The sequence below is a fragment of the Protomyctophum parallelum genome, assembly GCF_964188405.1.
Source record: "Protomyctophum parallelum genome assembly, chromosome: 5".
NCBI lineage: Eukaryota > Metazoa > Chordata > Actinopteri > Myctophiformes > Myctophidae > Protomyctophum > Protomyctophum parallelum.
In genome coordinates this window covers 46,740,769-46,754,007 of record NC_139702.1, presented here as the reverse complement: position 1 = coordinate 46,754,007, position 13,239 = coordinate 46,740,769, and the positions used below count along the sequence as shown (strand labels likewise).

The 13,239-nt window shown below is 45.6% G+C and overlaps 1 protein-coding gene across 1 annotated transcript; it reads left to right on the top strand.

Moving 5' to 3' along the window:
- Window positions 1-379: 379 nt before the first annotated feature.
- LOC310858445 (beta-1,3-N-acetylglucosaminyltransferase lunatic fringe-like) lies at window positions 380-12,753 on the top strand. The gene is made up of 8 exons (XM_083764556.1): window positions 380-945; window positions 5,627-5,675; window positions 8,164-8,266; window positions 8,708-8,861; window positions 9,327-9,412; window positions 11,149-11,308; window positions 11,435-11,520; window positions 11,949-12,753. Exons 1-8 carry the CDS (start codon window positions 541-543, stop codon window positions 12,013-12,015), a joined length of 1,110 nt encoding a protein of 369 aa, XP_083620682.1. The 5' UTR covers window positions 380-540; the 3' UTR covers window positions 12,016-12,753.
- The last annotated feature ends 486 nt before the right edge of the window (window positions 12,754-13,239 follow it).

The window sequence follows — 13,239 nt, the reverse complement described above, 5'->3', positions numbered from 1 at the left end:
GCTTTGGTAATATGAGAATGCTTGTCATGCCAATAAAGCATTTTTTTATTTGAGTGTGTGTACTGTGTATGTGCGTGCGTGTGTGCGTGTTGGTGTTTGTGTGTTTGCGTGCGTGTGTGTGAGAGAGAGAGAGAGAGAGACAGAGAGAGACAGAGAGTGAGGGGGGAGTGAGAAAAGACAGACAGACAGACAGACAGACAGACAGACAGACAGACAGACAGACTAGGTGGATAGTACTACTGGCAAGGGAGGATGCTCAACCCATAACGCCCACAACCGAGCCATTGGCTCAACAAGTTGAGGGGCCCCTCCCCCTGGTATGACTTTCTCACCCTGCCATAATAAAGTCACTAACACTCAGACTGTAGTATAGCCTACATGAGCTGCACGGTGGGAAATGGAATAGATACAATAGCCTAGATTAAACACAAGCTGAGTGACTGACTGTAGACCTGTTTGATGCTCAAGAAGAGGAGTTAAGGGAAGGGACATGACCTTGCCCTGTCAGCGGGTGAAATTATTATTAATAATCAAGTCAAAATGTCTAAAAACGCCTGCAGATCAACGTACAGCCTCCCCTCAGCGGGCACCGCCGTCACAGCAGCATCCCTCGTGTTGACCGTGATGCTGGTCGCCTCCAGGCACCCGGTCAGCCCGTGGCTGGATGCCTCGACGTCCCTCGATCCTCCGGACAGACCGGTGGTGGGTGGCGGATCCTCCGGGGAGAAAGTGAAGGTTTTCTCGGCGTACTTCAGCAAGTTGGCCCGCGAGAGGAGAGCGCTCGGCGGCCCCCCGCGGGGTCCCGGCGTCCCCCCCGGTCCGGTGGCGGTGGAGGGGGACCTCTCACCGGACCACCTGTTCATCGCCGTGAAAACCACCGAAAAATACCACCGCCAGAGACTGGACCTGCTGTTGGACACCTGGATGTCCAGGAACCTCAGACAGGTACGAGGGTGCCTGATGATCATACAATGACCTGGTTGGATTCTGTTTTTAGAAATACGGCAAATAGCCTACGGTAGACGTATTGTAGGCTAGCACCCGGCCGTAACACAGCCCCGTTTGGAGGGTGAACTGAGGACGGTTCCAAACTCAATTGTTACCTGCCGCCTGCCGGGGTGATCTTCTTAGTGCGCGAAAGTGTCAAAAGTGACAGTATCAAGACTATCATCAGAAGCAGCTGGACTTTCTGACAGAAAGTTTCTGTCATAATTTTTTTTTTGACAAATCAGCCAATTACCAATCCGATATAGTTATCGGATCGATACTAACCTGTCAGACAGTCAGACGGTCACATGCATTTTCTGACAAACTGATTTAACAGTTAAATGATTAAACTAATTTAGGGTGCATTGGCTGCAGCCTAAGAGAAACGTATAGCTTTGCAAGAACGTTTTTTTTTTTTTTATAGATATAGGCTTATTATATAATGTAGACTTTTTACGCAGGATACGACGTGGTGCATCGTGCATGGCTACTCTCATCTCCGGGGTCTCTCAAGTGAAACTGCAGCCAATAAAATCACAATGTTTATTAGGGCCATCTAGAGGTCCATGTCTAGAAGCCCCCGACCTGAGAGCAGCCACCATAGAATGTTATACACCCCGTGAAACGCGATTTGTTCCACCGGCTCTTTCATCCCGTAGGCTAGTTACTTACTTTCATTGGTTCAGTTAATGGTAAAACACAAGCTGGCGCCTCTAATCTGAAAACCTGGCTGTCTTTTGTCATGTAAGAAAAAGAAAACAATTAAAGAGGGGGAGGGGGGTAGAACAATAATTGACTTTCATTATGTCTTTCTCCCATTGTCCTTGTATCATATGGTCATTCAAATTGAATGACTGGCCCAATAATATAACCATATGATGTACAAGGACATAATGGGAGAAAGACATAATACAAGTCAGGCAGGCAGAACTCAAGGGAATAGTACTGGATTGTTCAAGTCTCATCCTGCGTTTGTGTTCCACTATAAACCCTACTGTACTGTAGTGTTGACATGTAAACACATGGAGGTAGAGAGCTTAGTGATCACACAGCTGATGTGTGTGTGTGTGTGTGTGTGTGTGTGTGTGTGTGTGTGTGTGTGCTCTCTCTGCTCTCACGGTCAGGTGTGTGTAACGCTACCTTCTTCCCAGACACGCCTCTATTACTGTGAGACTGCTGAGTAATGAAATGCCTCAGCATTTCACACACACACACACACACACACACACACACACACACACACACACACACACACACACACACACACACACACACACACACACACACACACACACACACACACACTGTTGCTTGTGAAAATTCAGCACCCTGGGAACTCACCGTCTTTCTCATGGAAAGTTGAAAGGTGTGCGATCACGAGAGTAAACAAGTGCGTATACACACACACAAACGCGCATGCACACACACACACACACACACACACACACACACACACACACACTCACGCACATGCACGCACACTCAAGTGAGAACTTTCCATTGACTACACATTACAGAGACTGTATGCCTACATAATAATAATAATAGCTCAAATGTTTTTGTTTGACGGGGAGCCAGTGTAGGTCGTGGAGGACGGGTGTAATGTGGTCTCTGGAGCGTGTACTGGTGAGCAGGCGGGCAGCTGAGTTTTGCACGTGTTGTAGTTTGTTGAGGACTTTGGAGGTGGTGCCATTGAGGATACTGTTGCAGTAGTCAATCCGGGATGTGATGAATGCGTGGAAGAGGGTTTCGGCAGCAGGGAAAGTCAAAGAGGGCCGGAGGCGGGCGATATTCCTAAGGTGGAAGAAGGCGGTTTTGGTGATCTGGTTTATGTGGGGGAGGAATGAGAGGGTTACAGATGTGGGGGGAGGTTGTAACAGTGAAGCCATCGATGTTGAGGGTGAAGTTCTGGGTGGAGCTGGTGAGAGAGTTAGGGCAGATGAGAAGGATTTCTGATTTGTTGCAGTTGAGTTAAAAAGTTATTTTGCATCCATATTTTAATATCAGTGAGGCAGGTGGAGTGGGTGGCAGCAGTGATGGTCGTAGTATCCAGTGATGAAGGCTGGTTGACACGATACAGTATACTGCATATGAGTCTCATCCACTGATAATCTGTTCAAAATCCATTCATATATCCATTGACGTGGATGCATATACTCACTAGTGATAACTATATTTACTGATAGAATATACATCATTTGAACTTGGACCACGTACAGGTGACTAGGATCAGACTTAAGTCTATTCATTTTATTTAAACTTTATTAAACTATAAACTTTGTACCAGCCCTGTATTTCACACACTGTTGCAACTGCTGTTGCTGCTGCGACACCTGGCCAACGTGCAACAGCGTTGCATTTGTGAGCTTACAGATCCGTTTTTGATCTGCTATTTCTGCCACATGACAGCCGTGCACAAGTCATTATGAATCAGTCAGAATTCAAACCCTAAACCGAGCAGATCTTTGGCCCGATCGAACAAAATCTATGCACTGTACAATGCTGTCTAATCTGAAACGTTTCCTTTTTGTTGTGTAGGACGCATACCAGTCTTAATAGTGGTGCCAGCGCACGGCAGAAACATCTAAAAAGATGAGTCTTAAAAAGACAAAAGAGTGGCCGCACACACTGATAGCCAAAGTGCCGATTATTTATTAGCCACGCAGAGTAGGAACCAACGTTTCGGCAGATGCAACTGCCTTCTTCCTAGCTTAAGTATTAACCACAAAACAAAGCATCTTCTCGTGTGATAAGTGGGACTTGGAACTTGCTGGAAACATGTCCACACAAGGTCTATTTCTCAAATTCTGCAGAGACATTAGGACCTCATAAATATTGTAATGCAATTACACGCACGCACGCACACACACACACACACACACACACACACACACACACACACACACACACACACACACACACACACACACACACACACACACACACACACACACACACACACACACACACACACACACACACACACATGCTCTCCCTGCCTCAGTGACTGCTGCTGTTGTCCTAGTCTTAACTGTAACACCATTTCCTGGGTTGTAAAACTCAAACCCTGGCAAACTCCCAGCCTTCCATTCACCCCCAGCCACCCACACCACCATCACCCAGCTCCTCACGAGGATAATATACTTGTAGAAAAGATATCGTCTCTGTCGGGTGGAAACCTCATTATGTCCAAAACTGTAACTTTTCGGGATTCAAATTCCCAAGCATCAAAAGTAGCAGATCTACAATGGAATACTGCTATAAAATATATGCTGGAGTTGCATTGTAGACACGCACGCACGCACGCACGCATGCACGCACGCACGCACGCACGCACGCACGCACGCACACACACACGCACGCACACGCACACACACACACACACACACACACACACACACACACACACACACACACACACACACACACACACAGCGGCTGACTGCTCTCCAGGGGTTTAAGTGGCTCAACGAAAGATTGACGAAAACACACAGCTGGTTGGTCGCTCTGCCGCTCTTTTCTTCAGCTTCCCTCTCCAACTCTCTCTGTCTGTTTCCACATAGGGGTGAAAGAGATGCATCAAACGTCACTATTCTTTTGTGCATGTTCATAATTTAAATGTTTTGATGTTAGCCTGAGTTAGTGTGTGTGTGTGTGTGTGTGTGTATAAGGGGGGGAGACAAGTAAAAGTACTGCATTCAGTAAAGGATCAAAAGTATTGGCAATTTGGCATCAAAATATACTATACCAAAAGTAAACATACGTCCCATTTCACAAGTTCAATGTGTATACAAATCTTTTGAAAATAGCACATCTACAAGCAACAATGGATCGACTAATGCCCTTACAACAGCACCTGTGTTAGCTGATTAGCTAGCAGCGCTGCTGCTGGGTTTGTTTAACCAGGGGGACAGCTCACTTCCTATGGAGTGTAGGCTCCAGTCATTCCTCCCCACCCTGTCACTCAACACTTACTATGTACACACACACACACACACACACACACACACACACACACACACACACACACACACACACACACACACACACGCACACACACAGTCACACACACACACACACACACACACACACACACACACACACACACACACACACACACACACACACACACACACACACACACACACACACACACACACACACACACACACACACACACACACACACACACACACACAGCCTGACTGATGACAGAGTTTTGGGTCCAGTCAGCTGATCCCAGTCCTATAGATCACAGATGTGCAAATGTGTGTGTGCAAAATTATTCCAATTAACTTGAAAAACCTAATTGAACTACAATTAATGTATTTAACCACATACAGTATGTCCTGTTCCAAAAGTAGAAGATTTTCCTTTTTATTATTACTACTGAAAACGTTTGCTAATATTATTAATGATGACATGCTCAAAATAGGAACGGCATGTTGAAAGAGGTAAAGAATGGGGAGAACTCGGCTGCATTATTGCCCGTAACGAGTTAATCAAAAAAGTCAAATAATGGCCAATATATCAGCCTGTCCGATATATCAGGATTCAGTGTGTGTTAGAGAGCCAGGCTAGTTTGACGGAACTTTAAATGTACTGAATTCTTGTGTGTGTGTGTGTGTGTGTTTCACAGACATATGTGTTTACTGATGGAGAGGATGAAAAACTGAGGAAAAAGATAGGTGAGTCTCTCACGCACGCACGCACGCACACGTGCACGCGCGCGCACACACACACACACACACACACACACACACACACACACACATACACACAGTTTTTGCTGAGTAGCTGTGTTATGAGGGATTGGAGGCCTGGGAGACAGGAAGTTGACACTGTAAAGCAGGAAGCAGGGTGCTGAGTGGACAGAAACACAGGAAGTGCTTCCAGTGGGTTTACAGTGCAGTGTTTATCATCGTCATGCACAACCTATTCATTTACACAGAATCATATTTCACTTTGGATTTTTTTACTGTCGATTAAAAACTCCAAAAACATTCCAATAAGAGAGTTGTTATGTTCTTCAGACAGCTTTGTGGTCGTAAGTAGGACTGAAACTATGGGTTATTGTCTCCACCAGGCCGAAGCCATGGGGAGCCTACGTTTTGTCTCCACCAGGCTGAAGCCATGGGGAGCCTACGTTTTGTCTCCACCAGGCTGAAGCCATGGGGAGCCTACGTTTTGTCTCCACCAGGCTGAAGCCATGGGGAGCCTACGTTTTGTCTCCACCAGGCTGAAGCCATGGGGAGCCTACGTTTTGTCTCCACCAGGCTGAAGCCATGGGGAGCCTACGTTTTGTCTCCACCAGGCTGAAGCCATGGGGAGCCTACGTTTTGTCTCCACCAGGCCGAAGCCATGGGGAGCCTACGTTTTGTCTCCACCAGGCTGAAGCCATGGGGAGCCTACGTTTTGTCTCCACCAGGCTGAAGCCATGGGGAGCCTACGTTTTGTCTCCACCAGGCCGAAGCCATGGGGAGCCTACGTTTTGTCTCCACCAGGCTGAAGCCATGGGGAGCCTACATTTTGTCTCCACCAGGCTGAAGCCATGGGGAGCCTACGTTTTGTCTCCACCAGGCTGAAGCCATGGGGAGCCTACGTTTTGTCCGTCCGTGTGTCCGTATGTGATCAGCTAATCTCCGTCAGCGTTGGCTTGATCGCAACGAAATTGCATTGCATGATGGGGCAGAACCTATGCCTCAAATTATTCAGGTAGTGTGTGTGTGTGTGCACAGTTTCGCTGCCAGCAAGCCAACAGTGGTGGAGATTAGCTGTTCACAGACAGAATGACGGACGGATGGACAGACCGCACTCCTGCAAACTTTGGCACTTTGGCAAACAGAACGGACAGACGAGGTCCCCATTTGAACAAAATGCCTCAAATCATGAACACAGCGTGCAATTTCTGTCAAATATTACACGCACATTCCCTCTAGGCAGAGGAAGAAATGCCACTTGAACATGTTCTAATCAGACTCATGGTGGCGTTATACCAGGCCGATTCGTGTTTTTATCTATAAATGCATCGATCTGCGTAAAACTTCCCTAGAGGCAGGGCTTACAGTTCTCAGTCCTGGGGACTGATTTCAGTCCTGAGGATCCCATATAGGGGTCATTTAATGAGATCAGTGCAGATTTGCAAAAAAAAAAAAATTAGTCTTGGGATTGTTTTTGGCTTTAAGCCCTGCCTAGAGGCCAAGGATAAACCTTTGCCCTGCATTTTCACATCTGCCTTTTACAGCGCCACCCAGGAGGCCGATATTTGCTAAACACATGTCTTTATATTGCTCCCACAGATTTTGTCCAAACATCACGCAAATCGGTACACATTATCTCTATATAGTCATCTGATCAAGACATCTGTCCGATGTTCACATTCCGATTGACTACAATTTATTGCTTTCAAATATTGCAGGAGCATTTCGTAACAAATATGACACAAATCATGAACGCAGCTCTCGACTGCTGTGAAACTTTGCACGCACACTCACAGTAAGCCAGGAAAGAACCTCCACCACCACAAATGTTTCACCTCTGCCTCATGGTCAAAAGTTTGTAGTTTTTCTCTGTTGGTCCACATCAGCAAAGCACATTATTATCCTATACAACGTTGTCTTTGTTGGTTCAAATTCAAAAACATCAAAAGTAGCAGATTTACAAGCTCAAAACCTGTCACTTCGCGTCACGTTTTGAGCTTGTGGATCTGCTGCTTTTGATGTTTTTGTGTGACATGACTGTAGTATGATCAAGGACAAGTAGATCATTCATTTACGAAAAACAGAAAAAAAAGTTAGAATATGGAGAATCAGATAAGCGGTTTCTGCCCGACAGCAACGATATTCATCTCTCTCTTGACTCATCTTTTGATATCTGGTCTCACGGCTGGTAATGTTCCATCAGGACCCCTGATCAATACTAACTGGTAATGTTCCATCAGGACACCTGATCAATACTAACTGGTAATGTTCCATCAGGACACCTGATCAATACTAACTGGTAATGTTCCATCAGGACACCTGATCAATACTAACTGGTAATGTTCCATCAGGACACCTGATCAATACTAACTGGTAATGTTACATCAGGACACCTGATCAATACTAACTGGTAATGTTCCATCAGGACACCTGATCAATACTAACTGGTAATGTTCCATGTGTCATTGATTATCAGGAGGACACCTGATCAATACTAACTGCTCCTCCGCACACAACCGCCATGCTTTGTCCTGTAAGATGGCTCAGGAATATGACGCCTTCATCAAGTCTGGCAAGAGGTACGAAAGAAAGACACACACACACACGCGCACGCACGCACACACGCACGCACGCACGCACGCACGCACGCACGCACGCACGCACGCACGCACGCACACACACACACACACACACACACACAGCTGTACAGCTGCAGGCAGCTATAATCAAATGAATACTGGGTGTGTTAATACAATGTGCATTGACATTACTGATGACTGGGTGTCTCTGCTTGCACATTGGCTCTAACATTGGCTCTAACACACCCTGTACAACATATTTTGAGATTGGCGTCCGCGGCCAATTACATATAATGCTGGGGGTCCTTGACATGAAATAGTTTGAGAACCACTGAACATAGGTTTTTCAGGAAACTGTCATGATTTAGATGGCATTTATAGAATCGTGCTCAGGTCTAAATGGGTTAAGTGGTTTTAACCCTTGTGGGTGTTGCGTTTTAGGTGGTTCTGTCACGTCGACGATGACAACTACGTGCACGTGGATTCGCTGGTCAGAGTCCTGTCCCGCTACAGCCACACGCAGGACGTGTACATAGGCCGTCCCAGCCTGGAACGACCTATAGAGGCCCTGGAGAGGCTCGGCACCGCCCACATGGTATGTTGTTCACCCACACATCTTGCTGTCCAAAGCGCTTCTTATTTCCTTCCGGTTTAAAAGTGCAATAGACAACATTCAGACACTAGATGTAACACACAACAACGCCTCTGTGGCATAAGGTTCCTTATTTCCCTGTGTAATGTCTATAAGGCAGTACACATGCAGATTGCTCCTTTCTAACATGCCACCTGTTCACAAATGACTGTTTAGGGGTGTGGGGGATAAAAACGGAAGTAACTGGATAATGGCCGCTGTGAGCTAAACAAAACAATATTTTTTGGGTGGTAGAAAAGCAATACATTTAGTCAACACCTTTTCCAAAGCTACGTGGCTGCATTACTTTCTGTTTATCATTACCAAAATGATCACTATGACCTTTAAAGGCAGTGGTTTGACAATTAGACACCAGAGGAACAGTTTGAACCCTAACCGAGACATTGTGGTGTTTGTCGTCGTGTTCAGAAACAGGTGCGGTTCTGGTTCGCCACAGGTGGAGCGGGGTTCTGCGTGAGTCGTGGCCTCGCCCTCAAGATGAGCCCCTGGGCCAGGTAAACCACCATGACATTGTCACAGTACTGAAATATTTTAGCTATAGGGGCACTGTGGCTCAGTCGGTAGCGCTGTCGCCTCACAGCTAGAAGGTTCCCGGGTTTGATTCCCGCCATGGACGCTGTGGGCGCTGGGGGCATGTTCTCTCCTCTGTCATCAGTGTCCATACCCTAGGTGGGGTTGGCGAAAGGGCCGTTCTGTGTGGAATTCGCATGTTCTCCCTGTGTCACCCAAGGGTAGGTACCCTCACAAAAAAACATGACCAACCCCACTGTTACTGACATACAGTGTTGGGCATCGTTACTTTTGTAAGTAACGTCGTTAGTTTACTGGATTACTGCCCATAAAACTAATCCCGCTAAATTACAAATGAACTTGTTAGATAATTTTTACGTTATTTTCCATTAACCGACAATTGAAACACATTTTTTACTGCTTGCGCAAGTCGGTTACATTGTATTACTGCCTACCGTCATTGCGCCGCATTATCACGGCCCATATTAATTATCTGTCTATATGGTTAAAAGAAAGAATGATATACACCATACTGACCATAGACAATATCCCCTTTACAGCTCTCTCTTTATTAACGAATATAATTCGCCTGCCTATACACGTAGGACTGGACAGAAGATCAAGAGATATGCAATATGCCATGCACTCCAACAACAACAACAATAACAACAACTTGTGGGTCCGACCCACATATGTCAAGTTTATAAGAAATGGCACGGCGGCTATCCTTGCAGTGACAGTAACAGTACTGTAGAATGAGAATCCTGTAACCTGTTCATGTTATTTTGGGGGGGCAGGCTGGGCAGCTGATGTTGATGATGAATGATATCCGTGAAACTTATACAACTAGTACTCATCTATGACGCCGCCACGGAGAATATACCATGTTTAACGTAATTCCAAAAGTGTGTAGCCTACATTGTTTAAGTCAAAGATGCATGGTTTTTTATGAACTTTGGCTAAAAGCATGTTGTGTTTAATTTATTCCACCACCACAATAGCACTTCTTGTTTACAACTGTCGGCATCACAACTAGTCTGTGGCTGTCATGGCAGCTGGCTACAACTGAAACGGACTTCCTCTTCAAAATATAAGCTACTTGAGTTGTAATACTAGTTTTATTTCTTAAGTGAACTTACAGGATGTAGTAGATGTATAGTATACACATTACGCACAGAAATTAATTATTTTAAAATCTTGCCAACAAAATTAACAGGGACACATGGAAACGTAACTAAGTAACTAGCTAAAGTAACCAAAACTAACTCGTTAGGTTATTCCGTTACCAATAAAAGTAGTCTCGTTATATAACGCCGTTATTAATAGCGCCGTTACACCCAACACTGCATATTTATAACCTTCATAACACTATTATTTAAGGAGTCTCTCAGAAGGATCCTAAAAGTACCCAACAGCCATTGCCATGCCATGCCAGAACATCTCTGCATTCACTTAGCCCAAAAACATCCCCATCTACCAAAACAAACAGTGAAAACTGAAAATACAAGAAGGCAGTGTGTTTCTGCAGGTAAACACCACACTATTCCAGTGGCTGATAACTGCAGAGGGAAATGATTGTTTTTTTAGTTTTTTTTTACTGTTTTGTTATGTAAACAAAGCGCAAAATTACATACTTTTAATGAAGACTTATTTTTGTCTTTGAACTAATTGTATACCTCCTTGTCTGTCTGTTTCTACTTCTCTCTCTCTCTCTCTCCAGTGATAATGAGTTCATGGCCACCGCAGAGCGCATTCGTCTCCCCGACGACTGCACTGTGGGTTACATCATCGAGGCTCAGCTGGGAGTCAACCTCATCCGCTCACCTCTGTTCCACTCTCACCTGGAGAACCTGGCCCTGGTGTCCGACATACACAACCAGGTACACACACACACACACTCATGCACATATGTGTGCACGCATGTACACACGCATGGCATGCACAGAGACACAGTATGTCTGAAGTGTAAGCCTAATAAGTGTGTTGTTAATGTTTCACCCGACCAGGTGACTCTTAGTTACGGCACAGTGGAAAACAACAGAAACACCGTCAACATACGAGGCCCTTTCTCACTGCAAGAAGATCCTACTAGGTAACATACCGTTTGTGTGTGTGTGCGTGTGTGTGTGTGTGTGTGTGTGTGTGTGGGGGGGGGGGGGGTATTGGTTGATAGATAGACCTCCAGTTTGTGTCTAAATGGACGGGTGTGACAATAGTGCTTTATGTATGTTTATAGTGTATTTTACTGCCACATTTTCCTGGCTTTGTTTATTGTGTGGGTGTGCGCCGTGCGCACAAGTGTTTGTGTGTGTGCACTCGCGTGTACACCCTTTGTGTTTTCATGTTCTTATTTTGAAAGTCCCAGCAGGCTGGTTTCCATCCATTGTGAAACTAATTTCCTGTGTGTGTGTGTGTGTGTGTGTGTGTGTGTGTGTGTGTGTGTGTGTGTGTGTGTGTGTGTGTGTGTGTGTGTGTGTACGTACGTGCGTGCGTGTGTGTGTGTCCCTCTCTGTCTCACAGGTTCAGGTCTGTCCATTGTCTGTTGTACCCAGATACTCCGTGGTGTCCCAGCCTCCAGAGACTATAAAACCACTGCATATGAGACACATATGGACAAACTTAGAGACAGAGGAACGGACTGGAGGGAGAGGGGAGGACAGAACAAGCTCAAGTCTGTCCAGGCGAGCTCTTCTCCTGCAGCGGGGAAAAAATGGCTTACAGCTGTTCCCCCCCGTAGAAAGGAGGCTTCACATTGCCTGGTAACCAGGAAACCAGATCTCTGCTCCAGAGCTGGATAGACTTTCGTACATCTTACAGACAAATAATGTCTGAATGTTGAGATATGACCCCGGCGTTCAGGACACTACTCTGACCAACGGAAGGGCTATTTTAGGGCTGGAATAATAAGACAGTGGTTTGTCAAATTTGACTCCTGTCTGACCCTGTGAACCTGAAAGAAAAAAACTGCAAAGGGAGCGATACCGATTTGGAGATCTCTGTTGCTCTCGTTTAGGTGACTTCAGGTACCTATTTGTGTTATTTTGTTTTAAAAGTCTTGTAGAAAGTACAGCGGGCAGTATGCAGTACTTCTTGCGGAAATGAAGTTCCGAGAAGTCGTAAGAACAAAAGGATGTGAATGCAGAGAAAACGAACAAAGGTGGCTGTCCTTTTTGGCACTGCCAAGATTTGCTAACTACTGGTAGCTGAAATTCCTGCAGATTACAGTAGTGTGAACACTATGTGCGAGTGGCAGTGGTGGAAGTAGCAATATAAAAATACTCAAATTAAATGTACTCAATTTATTCGTGATTTCTCAAAAAAGAAATACAGATCTATAAGGTCATAACGCATCACAATGTGACGTATTGTGAGCTTGTAGATCGGCTATTTTGGAATAGTAGCCTACAGTACATTTAGCTACCAAAGGACTTCAGCTTTGGCAAGCCGAAATAAAGTCAACTCCTAAGTATGGCGTCCCCTTTAGGCCTGAGGAAAGTACTGCATAGGATGGACAGAGTTGGGTCCTTCTGACCACAAGATGGAAATAATGTACTACTGTTGAGTACACATAGAGTACACACACAAACGCTCTCTCTCTCTCACTCACACACACACGCACACACACACACACACACACACACACACACACACACACACTCACACACACACACGCGCGCACGCACACACACACACACACACACACACACACACACACACACACACACACACACACACACTTTGTCCATTAGCGCTTTCTTGTTCTCTCTTTGACCCTCTGAAACCTATTAAGTCTGATTCACGTTTTGGCAAC

What these genes read in the sequence shown, in the direction of transcription:
- LOC310858445 (XM_083764556.1), top strand. Translation starts at nt 541, where the DNA reads ATGTCTAAAAACGCCTGCAGATCAACGTACAGCCTCCCCTCAGCGGGC. An exon ending in GGCTCGGCACCGCCCACATG is followed by an intron (nt 8,862 to 9,326) that starts GTATGTTGTTCA and finishes CGTCGTGTTCAG; the next exon opens with AAACAGGTGCGGTTCTGGTT. An exon ending in AAGATGAGCCCCTGGGCCAG is followed by an intron (nt 9,413 to 11,148) that starts GTAAACCACCAT and finishes CTCTCTCTCCAG; the next exon opens with TGATAATGAGTTCATGGCCA.